Below are 15,101 nucleotides of genomic sequence, written 5' to 3'. Positions count from 1 at the left end.
TCAAAAAATGTGGATTCGCTCTGTAGTGATAACAAGTCTTCTTCCAAATTTATCTGTCTTATAAGTTAAAAACAAACTTTGTAGCTTTGGAGGGTCCATGAAAATTGTGAACATTTAAGGACCAAAAACAAAAATACTAAACAAAACAAGACCGGACCTTTAAAGGGGGTTTCTTAAAAAAACGAATGAATTTGTGAATGTAACTGTGATTTTCACCGTCCTTTTTGTTAAATATGACACATGGTTGTTCCAGAGGCGAAAAAAAAAAGTCTTGTCTCAGAGATGATTTGGTGTGAACACGGTGGACTTCTTTGCGTCAGCCTTGACCACACACCGCTACGGTTTTCCATTCTTTCAGCAAGATCTTTATCACTGTCGAATAGCGGGCAAATAGCTGGAAGACTTTTTTTTTTTAAGGGCGTGCAGCGTCCGTAACAACCGGGGGAAGACTTTGATTCCACTGCCTTGTGGTACTTCCACAGTTATACACCGAGTTTTTCTTTATCTGAAGAAGAAAAAAGGGGTTTACTTTACTGTTTAGTAATTCCCTCACAGTTTCAGTCCCGTCATATCTGTAGCACCTAAATCAGTGATCAGTGATAGAGCACTGTACAGACATGTGGAAAGGATGGATTGTGTTATTATCATTATTAAGTTGTTCTCCATTTCAGTTGGGTTTTGAGCACTTACAGAAGGGCAAGACTTAGTCATGTACCCTTTTCCTCCACAATCATCACAGCTCTGGAACTGCAAGGACTGGGAAACGGATAGGTGATTGATTATTTTAGCCTTGTTGGATCAAAGCACAGTATGATTCGTTACCTTTTGGTTGTTTGAAAAACATACTCTTCTCTATTTGCCTAGGAGAAAGTGTGCGGTAACCAGAGACCTGTTAACCTTATGTTGCGTTGCACATACTGGAAGTATATGAATGAATGTCCTGGCTTTGTCCCAGTTGTCCTCAGTGCGCTCTTTCCTCGTGACGTGGCTCTCCACGTTAACACCGGTAAATGATCATTTCGATTAGGACTCTGTAAAACAGTCATGTGATGTAGTAGCATAAGCAGAGAAGAATCTGAGGTTAAGGAGCCACGAGAGAGAATTGGGAGGGGACCCAGTCATTCAGACCCTTTTTAAACACTGTATTTGACACAGGTCTGCTCAGAAAGCACATTTGACTCATTAATGCACTTTACAGCTGGAGTAGAGTGTGAGGCAAAATACTACATTGCCCAGAAGTCAAAGTGGAATGAGGTCAGAGGTCAGATTTTGAATGAATGAATGAATAGTTTGTATAGCAGTTCCAGCTTGACTGCAAAATGTCATGTGTGTGTGACAGTTTCCTTAATTTGAAAGCCTTTGTATGTGGAGTTAAAGTTTCACTCTCCTCTCGCTGTCTTTAACATGTAGGGGTCCTCAGGAAGACATTAAAACAAAATCATTCACATTGTCGGATATCACATTAAGACCGTGTGTGTGTGTGTGTGTGTGTGTGTGAGAGAGAGAGAGAGAAATACCATGTTGTGACTAGAGTGTCCAGGCACTTGCTGTAAATGGTCTCATGTCTTTTTATGATTCTTGAGTTGACATGCTGTCCTTCCAATGAATGTATTTTTTTTACCACCGTTGGTCTTTAAATATCCCGATGTTGGGACAATTCAGTGCCTTGCAAAGGGGTCTGGTCGGTCACAGCTTCAGTCTTAAAGATCTGCAGGGACAAAAAATAACAGAAAAAAAAAGATATTTTACGTAACGTTTCAGACCTTCGGAACAACAACACGCGAAGACTGTGCAAGAGCCGAACGCGTTTGCAAGGCAGGTCAGGTGCTGTTAAGAGACAGACGCGCGGTTAGTTTGTCATATTTCGTGTGTGTGTGTGTGTGTGTGTGCGTGTTATTACAGGTTAGTGATCTAGAGTTGGCTGATCTTCAAAACAAACAGATTCCTTCCTTCATTCATTAAAAGAAACAGACTCAAAAAGATGCAGCGTCAACACAAACAGTCTTGCCGACAGTTTAAATTATTTTTTTATTTTTATTATTGACACATTGCCTAGCTGATTCCGGAACATTCCCCTCTCACCACTGATTACAAAAATGCACACAATCTTTCAGCATTAAATACACGAACAGCTACCTGCTCTGTCAAGGGCTGCGGTCATATTGGTGTAACAGGCTAACGCTAATACCATGTCATAGTGGTATAACACCATTTGACATTAGAAGGATGACCTTCAGTGTCTCTGTTTCATGAGGTCAGACATCATCTGTTGAATATAAAATATTTCAGTTTTGTCTCACAGAAAACACCTTTTCAGCGTTTCTGTTTCCACTCCAAAAAAAAAAAAAAGAAAAAGTTGTACACCATTTAGTCTTAATGTAATAATGTTACAGTCAGTAAATTATGTTCAAGATCAGTTCATGTCACATTATGGCATGTTTTATTATCAAGATTTATTTTCCTCATTAAATACTTAAATGATTCTGATCAAATGGTCTTAAATCAGAGGGCCAGTACAGTTCAAATACTCATTATCTTCATGGCAACCTCGGTTGGAAGTGTAATTGACTTTGACTTTGAAAATATGTTAATTTTATTCAGTTAACTGTCCATGTTTTTTCTGAGTCCTGTCCTTCTGCAAGTTTTGAATTGCTGTAAAATTCCTGTCTCTGGTACAAACCATTGTGGCGTTTGAAAGCCCTGTGTGTTCCTTTTCAATGTGTGTAGTGTTTAAGTCAAATCAGCTGTCTGTATTTTGGCCTAAAATATCGAATGTACCGCATTTACTATCCTTGTTGTCTCCTTTCTGTCTCCAATGTTTGTTTCTGTAAGTGAAGATGTCCTCGCCCGATTTGTCAAAATGAATGGTGACGTCGTCTTAAATAAACATCAGCTGAAACCTTGTGAATTTGCGTTAGTTTGGCTGAACTGCTCTCTTAACGCACAATGTTTGGTTGTACCCTTAACACTGAGTTCACCAAGACACAGAATTAGTCATGGGACATTTAAATGTTGCCCTACTTACTTATTTAAAACGAATTTGATACCCAAATACCCTCTTTACACTACCTAACCCCACACAACTGGATCGACAGATAATCAAATGTCAAATGTCTTTTCAGCATATGACATATGACATTAAATATTCAGATAAATGTCAAATATTGTGGAACAAACTGCAACGTAATCACGCTCATGATCACGAACGGATGTCCGCATAAAATCCAGTAGTTTATCCACAGCCTGGAGAAACCAATGGACTGCAAAGACCAGGACCCTTCTGGCGCTGACGACGCTGCAGCGCAAACGCACGTCTCACGCAATGCTCTGTTTTGGAGAAGAACGGAAAGATGGCGACCTCAAACAATCCGCGAAAATTCAGCGAAAAAATCGCTCTGCACAATCAGAAGCAGGCAGAAGAGACTGCGGCATTTGAAGAGGTTATGAAGGATCTCAGTATAACACGCGCTGCCCGGGTACGTGTCAAAGTTTGCTCCACCATGCTGGGGGGTCAGGTGCATCAAATAGGCAGCTTGCTGACTGGCCTCGGTAGCCCAGCATCCGTGTTGCTATCCCTGTCGGTGTGCATCAAAAAGATACGTTGGATTAGACGAATTGCTTAGCTAATTTACTGTCAACCGTAACGAAATGCTTAAAACGTGAGACAAAAACAAACGCCGTCCCCCGTTTGAAAATTGTGTAACTAAATTTGGTGGTGTTAGGATGCGGACGGGAAACCGTAGCATAGCTAGTTTGTAGCCAATTACAGATGTGATGCACATCTGCATCACGACTTTTTCCCCCCATGCCTGTCTGCTTGCACGCTAGCTATAACTGAGACATCTCATCGTCTTTAGATGGTTCAAAATCGGGTACCAGTGGGTTAGTTAACATTTTTTCAGCGTTTAAGTTCCTTCTTTTTGTCGTGACTGCTATTGACAGTTGCTGATAAGAGCTTAACCAGATAGCGCGCGACAGTCAGTTAGGACTGACTGTCGGAGATTCGGAGATCGTGGCTTAAAACAGTCAGCACGTTTTTCAATATTTGTGGTCACGGCTTATTATTATTATTATTATTATTATTATTATTATTGTTTGCTGTAACATCCGTAGCCTGCTCACATGCCACTGTCTCTCTCAGCTCCGTCCGGCTGCAGGCATGGCAGTTCAGTTCAGCATGGTGGGCGCGCTTCTTACACCCCATTCACAAGAACAGTCTCACACACGGCTTTGAGTACCATCCATTACGCTTGTCATCTTTTTTTCAGTTATGAATTTTTGTGGGGAAAAAAAAAAATCATTCAATAATTTAGTGTGCCCCTCGTGCGTGCGTGCGTGTTTGTGTGAATGTGAGTGGCTAATCCAATTTAACCTGACTGTAAACGTGTCTATTATTAAAATGAATGATGTGTATGACGTTGATGTAGCCATTGTCTACAGTAAATAATGCAGCGTGATAACAAAAAAAGGGAAAAAAAGAAAGTCAGAATAATTGGCCGACATTTGCTGAATCACCAGTCTTGAGACGATGCAAGTTCTTATTAAAGGTATCAGTCAGGTAGAGACACATAGTGGACTTAAAAAAAAAACTTTAAAAAACCTAAAAAAAAATGTATCAGTCTCCATGTGATGAAAGCTCTTCAGCTCACCAGTGTTAAGACCTAGCTTCCAAGAGAAATGTTATCTCTGTTCTGCGCCAGAATTTTTGATGCTTTTCTTATAAAACTTGTATCGCAAAGAGTCAAACAGTTCAAACACGTAGCACCCGTATATTGCGCAATTAATGCGCAGTTGAAACAGAGCGGATGTATTTCTCCAGTTTGAAATTTCGATGTCGGGCACACCATGAATGTGAATTGTTTAATACACTGTTTTTTTTGTTTGTTTGTTTGTTTGTTTGAGTTTGTTTCAGAGATGAACTGTATGGACATCACATGACTTACCATCCTACGTCATAATATCATCATTAGAGTTGATGACTTGATTAAGTTTTTCAGTCGTTTCATTTCGTCACCCATCCACTCGTTCACTCATTCATTGCGATTTTACTTTGCACAGTTGCAGTTGCAGAAGACCCAGTATTTGCAACTAGGGCAGAATCGCGGTCAGTGCTATGGAGGTTCACTTCCTAATGTCAGTCAGATTGGAAATAATCTCCCTCTTCAGGTGAGCCTTCAAAAAAAACACTTTACCCGCTGAAAATGAAAAGCATCATTTCTCTTTCATATTTCACTTTTGTTTTACTAGCAGAACTCCTGCAAAGTGTGAGATTCAGATGAAGAATTTTTTAAAAAATGTCTGTTTTTGTGTGGTCTATTGAATATCTGTGATATTCTCTTTTTTTTCCCTTCTTTGCTGGAAATAGTCATCTGAGAAAAGGGACCTAGAAAATTGCAAATTACTGACAAGCTTGACTGGAGATGTTTAATAAACATTTTGGGCTTTTTTTTCAGATATTAGCTCTGGCAAAGAAAAAAAAAAAAAAAAAGCAAAACGCTAGCTTTGATTTTGCATTACAAAAAAAAAAAAAAAAACATTCACAAGTTGAACAGAAGGAAGCTCGTGAAGTATTTTTGGCATCGTTTCATCCGTGCCTGAAATTCAGTGCCTGACGGGGAAAAAACACGTCATTGTCTTCTCTCTCATTGCTCTCCATTTGTTCAACATTTGCAGGACTATGAACCAGACAATACCCATTGCTTTTGAAGCTTGCGTATATCTAGCTCATCTTTGATTAAAAGAGGAATGTTATGGGTTCTTTTTGTTTTGTTTTGGTTCTCTGTGCTCTGTTTCTCATTTAAGTCACTGATGATGATGATGATGATGATGGGGACTACTGTAGAAAGCGTAATGTTGGCGATTGAGGGTAGCGGGTCTCAGGTGATGATGAGATCTGACTTTTAACAGCTTACCTTACAGACGGCAGTGCTGGACACCAGTCGCACCACGCGACACCACGGCCTGGTGGACAGGGTGTACCGCGATCGAAACCGCATCACCTCCCCTCACCGCAGGCCCCTGGACAAACACGGACGCCAGATATCCTTCTGTCTGTCTGTTACAGCAGTATTTTTACGCCCGTGGATGTAACAGTGAACTTTACAGCGAACTCTTCCGCTGCGTGAGATCAGCTACTGGCCACTCTTAATTAGAACCACATATAACGAGAAGTGTCTGTGTCAGAGATGAGCTGCTTTAGAAAAGGCCTTAGGTTAACGGGTTACAGTCAGGTGACCTGTCTAAGGTTCACACACACACACACACACACACACACACACACACACACCCCTCTGCTTAACAGCATGCTTCCCATAACACTACACTCTTGCAGTGAAACTAAATTAGAGCTGAGAAATATTCCCCAGCAGTGGTGTTGTTAGCAGAGGTGCTAATGCATGGGCCTTAAATAGCCACAAGCACATGCGTATATCTAGCTCATCTTTGATTAAAAGAGGAATGTTATGGGTTTTTTTTGTTTTGTTTTGGTTCTCTGTGCTCTGTTTCTCATTTAACTCAGTGATAATGATGATGATGATGATGATGATGGGGACTACTGTCAGAACGTTTTCTTTCAGACTGTAGAACCATGAATTTGGAGTCGTTGTCCTTAACAGAGAGAACCACATTGACAGCTGCCCTTACGGTTCCGTCTATCTCTCCCCTCCTCCTGATACCAGCTGGAGAAGGTAGGGCTCGCGGAGCTTACTGAGACGGTCCGTTCAATAGCAACGGCAATTAAACCTGAACCGACGTATCCAGTTGGTTTTACTCACACACACTCACACACACACACACACACACACACACACACACACACTCACACACACACACACACACACACACACTCACACACACACACACACACACACACACACACACACACACTCACACACACTCACACACACACACACACACACACACACACACACTCACACACACACACACACACACACACACACACACACACACACTCACACACACACACACACACACACACACACACACACTCACACACACTCACACACACACACACACACACACACACACACACACACACACACACTCTCACACACACACACACACACACACTCACACACACACACACACACTCACACACACACACACACACACACACACACACACACACACACACACACACGTTCATTCATCTCTCTGTGTGTGTGTGCCTCAGGACCAACTCTGATTCAGCTCTACACCAGAGTGCCATGAATCCAGCTCCACACGACGCGTTTGCCGGAGGGTCTCAAGAAATGCAGCCGAAACGAGGTGAGGGCCAGAATCGTTGGTAATGAGATCAAATGCCCAGCCCCCTGACAGACGGCTAGGGAAAAAAAAAAATACCACAGCTCTGGGGCACATGGGGGGGGGGGTGTAGAATTCGATTGACGTTTCAGCACAATCTCAAAGATTTTTTTTCTCTAAAATGCATGAATTGTTGGGTAAAATCTATTTTGGTCTTTTTTGTGCGTTTTTGCCGCGGCTATCTAAATGAACGGTCGCTGTGTGGTTCTGCAGTTCTCGTTCTCACGACTCCGAAGGCAGAGGAAGGAGAAACTGAGATGGAAAAGGATGAACTGAAACAGGTATGGAATGATTTAAATTGAAAAGGGGGGGGGGGGGGCGCGGCTTTTAGGGCATGTGGCGGCCGAAGCATGTGATCAGGATTATCCTCTTTTATCTGCACAGACACTGCACCCCAAGTCTGGTGACGTCCCTGGAATAAAGTGAGTGCCTAAATTACTCATGTTATCACAGTTATTATAACAGTCTACCGCATGTATGTCTCATGTTATTATAACAGTACTGCATGTACATCTCATGTTATTATAACAGGACTGCATGTATATCTCATGTTATTATAACAGTCTACTGCACGTATATCTCATGTCATTATAACAGTCTAATGCATGTATATCTCCTGTCATTATAACAGTACTGCATGTCTATCTCATGTCATTATAACAGTCTAATGCATGTATATCTCATGTTAATACACTCTACTGCAGCTGTTCATTTAGCCAGTGCTCAGGCCCAGATGGACTTATATTAATATTATAACTATCACAGATGTATATATCAGAAGCTCGGAAATTTAATTACTGGGCAATTCGATTTTATTCGTTTGGCGAATTAAAGAAAATCTCTGTATTCCACAGTATCTTTCCGTCACCTGACCAAGAGATGACCGCATCGTTAATGCCAGCTGCTCACAGTACGGGTGGTTCTCTGCCCGACCTGACCAACATCCAGTTTCCTCCTCCGCTCCCTACTCCTCTGGACCCCGATGACACCACCTACCCCGCTCCTGCCACCTCCAGTGGCACTGCCAACCTTACACACCTGGGCATCAGCGCTGGTAGCCACGGTAACAAACCACGCTCGCGTGCAACTGAACGGCAGCTGTGTACAGTCATACTTCACAAAATTATACTTTATGCTTTTTATACATTACACGTTTTCCACATTTTATGACAAATCTTGTGTTTGTGTTGCTGTCATTGTCAGGAAATGACTTTTTTAAATTTTTTTTTTCACAGGGGTCGCGACCTCTGAGGCGACACTGAGTGGCCCAGGACAGCAGAGGCAACAGACCCCAGCTCCACTTCCACTGAGCACAGACGGCCAGCAACAGCTCTCCCCAACACTCCCACCACAGATACCCAACACACAGGTAAGACCTGAACACACGCACTACATAACTAACACACAGGGAATGTCCAAACACCTAGGTTATAACCTAACACAGAGATAACACAGCAACCCACAGATAACAGACAGCATTTACCGAGAGAGTGTGATGTTGGTCTATGTGTTTGGTGTGTGTGGGTATAACACGTGTGTGTGCGATATGTGTGTGTGTGTGCATGTGTATGTCATGCGTTAAATGTGTGTGTGTGATGCATTTAATATGTATGTGTGTGTGTGTGATGTGATGTGTGTGTGATGTGTGTGGTGTGTGTGTGTGTGATGTGTGTGGTGTGTGTGTGTGTGTGTGGTGTGTGTGGTGTGTGTGGTGTGTGTGTGTGTGTGTGTGTGTGTGTGCCAGCAGGCTGTGACACTGGACGGCCTGTCCCTGGATCAGCAGTTGTCCCAGTATTCACTGCTGACTCTGCTGAGCGACCTGCAGAAGCAGCAGCCAGCCCTCCCCCAGAACATCCGCCTGATTCAGCTCCCTCCCCTCGCCGTCAGCACCGCCTCCAGCATGGCCCCCCCCGCCGCCCTCACCCAGACGCACTCCACTGCCAACGCCAACGCCAACACGGTCAGTCCCTCCCCCTCCAATCCGGACGTTTCTCTGGCGTGCCGCTCAGTGAGACATTAAGGAAATGATTGGATCGGTCAGTGGTAGATGGTGTCTTGGTGTTGTGACTGCTCTCCTGGAAATGTTTTTTTGCCAGAGAATTTAATTAGTGTTTTCTGACTCAGCTTTGGAGTGAGTCAGACACGGTTGTAAATCGTATGCCGGTCACTGTTCATTATTGCCAGTAATCCCAGACATTCTCTGATGATTAAGACAATAAGATGTTTGAGTTAATGAGGTAGTCTCCATGAGCTGCCACTCATCCTAATGGTTCCTCTGGAACACACTGGGAAGTGAGATTGTCATGAATGGTTTCGCTGGGGGTGATTGAGGTTGAAGGAGTCTTCCATCAGCCCTTAATCAAACAATGTGTTGCTAATCTGCCATAGTACTTAGTTGTGTCTTCTGTAAGTGTTGGTGTGGCTAACTGTTGCTAACAGTTAGCTCATTTTGCTATCATCTATCTTCAACACAGTATTTGCACTGTTAAATAGTTAGCTAACGGCTAACATCTGTTTCTCTGGAAAAACAGTCTTTTGTTAAGCTCTAGTTTCCGAGTGTATGTTCCCTCACACAGAGAAGACCATATTTAGAAAACATCCCAGTTTAGCAGCGATGCATGGAATGCCGGATTAAGCTCCGTCAGATCTCACGGTCGACAAACCTTTCAGTTCCAGCAGCAGTACTCCTCACTCAGTGCTCCTCACTCAGTGCTCCTCACTCAGTGCTCCTCACTCAGTGCTCCTCTGTGGCTCCTCTCTGAAGACGACTGCACGCTTTAAAGACCTGTTACTTCTGTCTCGTTCTTGTCTGATTAAACATGTCGGAGTGTTGTAGGTCAGGGTTTTGTTATTCACTACACTGTTGTTTCCTAATGGATCAGACCTATTTTTCTAGCTGCATGACAGTTTCTCCAAGGTGCAAGGGTGTGTTTGTAACGCAGACAAACATGGTGGTGAGAAGATATCCATCTGTGTTTATGTTCGTCTGTGCTGCTCTCCGCGTAAGAGGTGGAAAGTTGTTTGTTTTACTGGGCACAATCACGCTGTTTTCCCAACCACCTGCTGCCCGGGCCTCAGTTGCAGTGTAATGTGATTCTGACGGACCTCTTCCCCTCTGACAGTATCGCAATCAGACCGGGTCGCCCGCCAATCAGTCTCCGACCTCTCCGGTGTCCAATCAGGGCTTCTCGCCTGGAGGCTCGCCTCAAGTAAGGGCGGAGTCGCTGGTTATCTCATTCATCTCTGCCATCGTTCTGTCTCGGCCTTTGTTTCAGCATTCAGCCGCTTCTTAGAGCTGCCTGAGCACCCCCCCCCCCCCCCCAACACCACCTCCACCACCCCGCCCCCCCCTCCCCCCCCCCCCCTCCTGCCTGGCACATCTCAGCTCTGCTCTCATCCATGTCAAACACAGTTGTTTAATTGCTAATATTAGATCCTGTAATGCTAAGAGCCGTCGCGTGAACACATGCGATGTTTGCAAGAGCTAAAAATGTCTGTATTGATTCATCACCTCTGTTGCTGTCATTTGGCATCGTTAACACTGTTACCTTTTCCTCTTAGAGGAGATAAAATGTGAGAAACACTGTGCTGTGCGCTACTGCACTAGTTCTGTTTAGACACTGCGGGCATGTACAGCATACCTGCCCAAACAGGGCTACTACACGACTCAGGCACTGGATATGTAAGGTCGTAGTCAGAGACTTTTACTGGTTTAAACCTCAGCTTGGGCCTTAGACCTCAGATCGGGCCTTAGGGGTGGATATGAGCTGGTACAGAGGGTGTTTAGGGGGGAATTTGCTGTTTTGGTTCTGCTGCTGTTGTGCCGTTCTATACAGGAGACATCCATTGTGCGCTCCGTTTCTGATTCACATTGACAAGTCTTACAGCTGTTTTCTTTGTCAGTACTTATACATAATGAGGTTATGTCTGAATTTCTAGCACATTCCGGTGGTGGGCAGTATATTCAGTGACTCGTTCTACGAGCATCAGCTAGCATCCAGACAGACCAACGCTCTGTCCCATCAGGTATGTCTGTGCAGTTCAACACACACACACACACACACACACACATCCCCAACACAAACACACGCACGCATACGTACACAAACACAGGTACACACACATTCTCAACACAAACACACGCACGCACGCACACACACAGACATATACATCCCTACCACAAACACACACACATCCCTACCACAAACACACGTACACACACACACACACATCTGAAGTCTGAAATAAGTCACAGTTGTTATACTTTACGCTCCAGTAAACTGTGACGTGGCTCTGTAAATGAATAGGGTAAATGGCAGTAGTCCTGTTTGAATACTGTGACATGGCTCTGTAAGTGAGTAGGGTAAATGGCAGTAGTCCTGTTTGAATACTGTGACATGGCTCTGTAAGTGATTAGGGTAAATGGCAGTAGTCCTGTCTGAATACTGTGACATGGCTCTGTAAGTGATTAGGGTAAATGGCAGTAGTCCTGTCTGAATACTGTGACATGGCTCTGTAAGTGATTAGGGTAAATGGCAGTAGTCCTGTCTGAATACTGTGACATGGCTCTGTAAGTGATTAGGGTAAATGGCAGTAGTCCTGTCTGAATACTGTGACATGGCTCTGTAAGTGATTAGGGTAAATGGCAGTAGTCCTGTCTGAATACTGTGACATGGCTCTGTAAATGCATAGGGTAAATGGCAGTAGTCCTGTTTGAATTTTAGCAGGACTTGGTGAAGGAGCTGTTTAAGAGCACTGGGACAGGGCCCAGTCATTTGGGGACGTGACATATCTGTTTTATTTTGGTAAAAGACACACACATGAGGAATGGTCTGTATAGACAAGGGGCCAGAGGTCTTCCCACAGACAAACAATCAAAGTATTGACTCAGCTGCCCTGAATTTTACAGATCATATCAGCACAACATTTTACTGTATCGTCCGTGTTTGAGTTAATGTAACATATAACTCCTCAGAAAGCAGCCTCTAAATTATAGTTGCTTTTACAAATGCTTTAATTTCTGTGTTTGTCTTATTTTCGTTGCTAAGCTGGAGCAGTTCAACATGAACCTGATTGAAAACCCAAACAGTTCCAATAACCTGTACAGTCAGTGCTCCACCCTCAACTACACACAAGCTGCCATGATGGGCCTCACTGGGAGTCAAGGAAGCCTTCAGGACTCACAGCAGCTTAGCTACAGTAACCATGGCAACATTCCCAACATCATTCTCACAGGTAGCTCACCTGGGTCATGGTTTGGGTAATAATTAGTAGTATATTTAATGTAATTAATGGTCAATTATGGCTTTTCTGTTTTTGATTTTTTTTCTCTTTTTCTTCATTTAGTGTAAAGAGATCATATGTAAATAGTTCAATTTTGCTTTGTGTTGCGTGAGACATCTAGCTAACATTTAGCTAACGGCTAGCTAGCGTTTTCTTATTCATGGTTTGTTTTTTTTGGGGGGGGGGGGTTTTGTTACAGTGACCGGGGAATCCCCGCCTAGCCTCTCAAAGGAGCTCACCAACTCGTTGGCAGGCGTGGGTGATGTAAGCTTTGATGCGGACTCTCAGTTCCCATTGGATGAGCTGAAGATCGACCCCCTCACCCTAGACGGACTGCACATGCTCAACGACCCGGACATGGTTCTGGCCGACCCCGCCACCGAGGACACGTTCCGTATGGACAGGCTGTGATCCGGAGAGAACGCAGCATGGCTTCTGGATGCTCGAGGAAGAGTGTGGCAGAGGACAGGGAATATTTCATCGCGCAGCTCCATGGCAACCCAGTGAAGCCTTCATCCCCCTCCCTCTCTCTCTCTCACACCATGGCCTCTGTGCTAGCCAGCTACAGCGCCATCTGTGTCAGGGAGGTGCAACACCAGGGCAGAGGTGGAGATGGAAGCTCTGTATCCATGGAGACGAGTGTGTTAGGGTCAGCAGCATTCACCCTCTGCTGTATTCCCTCAGTATGACCTTCCCCTGACCAAGGTCAAAGGTTTTTTTTTTTTGTTTTTGTTTTTCTTCCTTTCTTTTTCACAAACCTGCTTTTACTGTGTGTTTTTTTCTCTTATCCGTCGATAAGAACATTTTTTGTCTGAAGAAAAGCGAAAATCCGGTGTGTGTGTGTGTGTGTGTGTACTGTAGTCTGTGTTATTGGATTGTTTGCCCTCCTCTTTGATGGCTTTATAATTATGAAACTCAAAGCTTTATTTTTACTATTGACATGACTCTCTATGTTGCTTGTGATATTTTTAGAGCCATTCTTTCCAGTTTACGTATCATGTGTTTATTTATTTACTCGTTCCGTTATTTATTTACATATTTATTTATTTGTTTGTTTGTTTGTTTATTTATTTATTTCATGACTTTTGGGGTCTGTGTTGTTTTTTGTTTTCACGCAGTATATTTAAAGAAATTGCCAAACTTCTCTCTTCATCTGACTCTGTAGTTCACCGTCTGTCTTTTTCATTCATGTGTCCCTTGTTTGTTTATCAATGTATATATATATATATATATGTTTGTTTACATGGATTCATGTAAATAAGGAGTACTATTCCTCCCCATACTAAATTTCATGGTTTACAGAGTGTGCGTTGAGCTCTCCGATAGTTGCCCGCTTAAAACCTTTGCCATGTTCTGCATCCAGACGCTGGTGCGGAGAGACCTAGTGCAAGGCAATCAACACATATACTGAGGTGCTTTGGTTTGACTGATGGCATTATCCAAAAAAAAATACAGATCTGCTTTTTCACATTGACCTGTAGAGATTTCAGTACAGTGCAGAACATTTTTGGTAACCAAAAAAAAAGAAAAAGAAAAGTCTATTGTATTAAAAAAAAAAAAAAAAGTATGCCTATTTTATGTGTACGGTCTTTTCGTCAACGTCGCTGTAAAAAGTGGTTGAATATTTTAAAAAAGAGATCCCGGGTGTTGCCTTTCTGTCTGTCCTGCTCATATTTAATTGGGGGGGGGGAGTTCCGTGCGGTTGCGCCCGTCAGTGTGTCTGAGCTGGCGTGAGAAAGGCAGTCTTAACAAAGCGTGATCAGCAAAGAGTTGCTTCAGAAACTGCTAATTTCATCACTGTGAAAGGACCTGATTTTTTGCCTTATGAACAAAAATGCTGTTCTCAACTATCAATGGACTGTCTTTTCTAACCTTCCGCTACTATTTTTTTTTTTTTTTAGAAAACAAAAATAATATTTTTCGATTGTGCACCGTCGGTGACCATACGAGTGTCTCTATGATCCACGTGATAAATCCCGTTTGCTTCGCTTTGCTTTGCTTTGCTTTGTTTGAGGCAGGTCTGTCGTGAGACCAGATGGGCACCATCGTGTGTGAGAGGAGTGAGGGGAGGGTACTGCTCCTTAACATGGCTCTTTTATTTAACAAAGAATGAGGTTTTGTGTCTTTTTTTCTGTGTGTGTCTGTGTGTACGTGTTGTTGTTTTGTTTTGGTTTGTTTTTTTTCCTTTCAGTTCTTTATCAAAATCCTTCTGATCGATCACTTTCCTAATGCAATTTTTTTTTATTACAAAAAAGAACCATATTATTTCAAGATCATGTATGACAAATATAAGTATCGAGATAAGATATGTTTGTTGTTTTGTGGCTGCCACCAGAGATGAGGTTTTGCTGGTACGGTCTTAACATGTTTCCCCCTGAGGCTGTGTGTGTGTGTGTCTGTGTGTGTGTGTGTCTGTGTGTGTGTCTGTGTGTGTGTGTGTGTGTGTGTGTGTGTGTCTGTGTGTGTGTGTGTTTGTGTGTGTCTGTGTGTCTGTG

The 15,101-nt window shown here is 43.2% G+C and overlaps 1 protein-coding gene across 1 annotated transcript; it reads left to right on the top strand.

Moving 5' to 3' along the window:
- The first annotated feature begins 3,350 nt into the window (after window positions 1-3,350).
- On the top strand, window positions 3,351-13,017 carry crtc1b (CREB regulated transcription coactivator 1b). Its single transcript, XM_030784230.1, has 14 exons — window positions 3,351-3,476; window positions 5,059-5,166; window positions 5,920-6,039; window positions 6,625-6,686; window positions 7,193-7,287; window positions 7,537-7,604; window positions 7,708-7,745; window positions 8,178-8,386; window positions 8,559-8,692; window positions 9,071-9,283; window positions 10,446-10,532; window positions 11,263-11,349; window positions 12,372-12,558; window positions 12,806-13,017. Exons 1-14 carry the CDS (start codon window positions 3,351-3,353, stop codon window positions 13,015-13,017), a joined length of 1,746 nt encoding a protein of 581 aa, XP_030640090.1.
- Window positions 13,018-15,101: the final 2,084 nt, after the last annotated feature.

Source organism: Chanos chanos, chromosome 9 (genome assembly GCF_902362185.1).
Source record: "Chanos chanos chromosome 9, fChaCha1.1, whole genome shotgun sequence".
NCBI classification, from domain to species: domain Eukaryota; kingdom Metazoa; phylum Chordata; class Actinopteri; order Gonorynchiformes; family Chanidae; genus Chanos; species Chanos chanos.
This window is presented reverse-complemented; position numbering and strand designations above follow the sequence as displayed.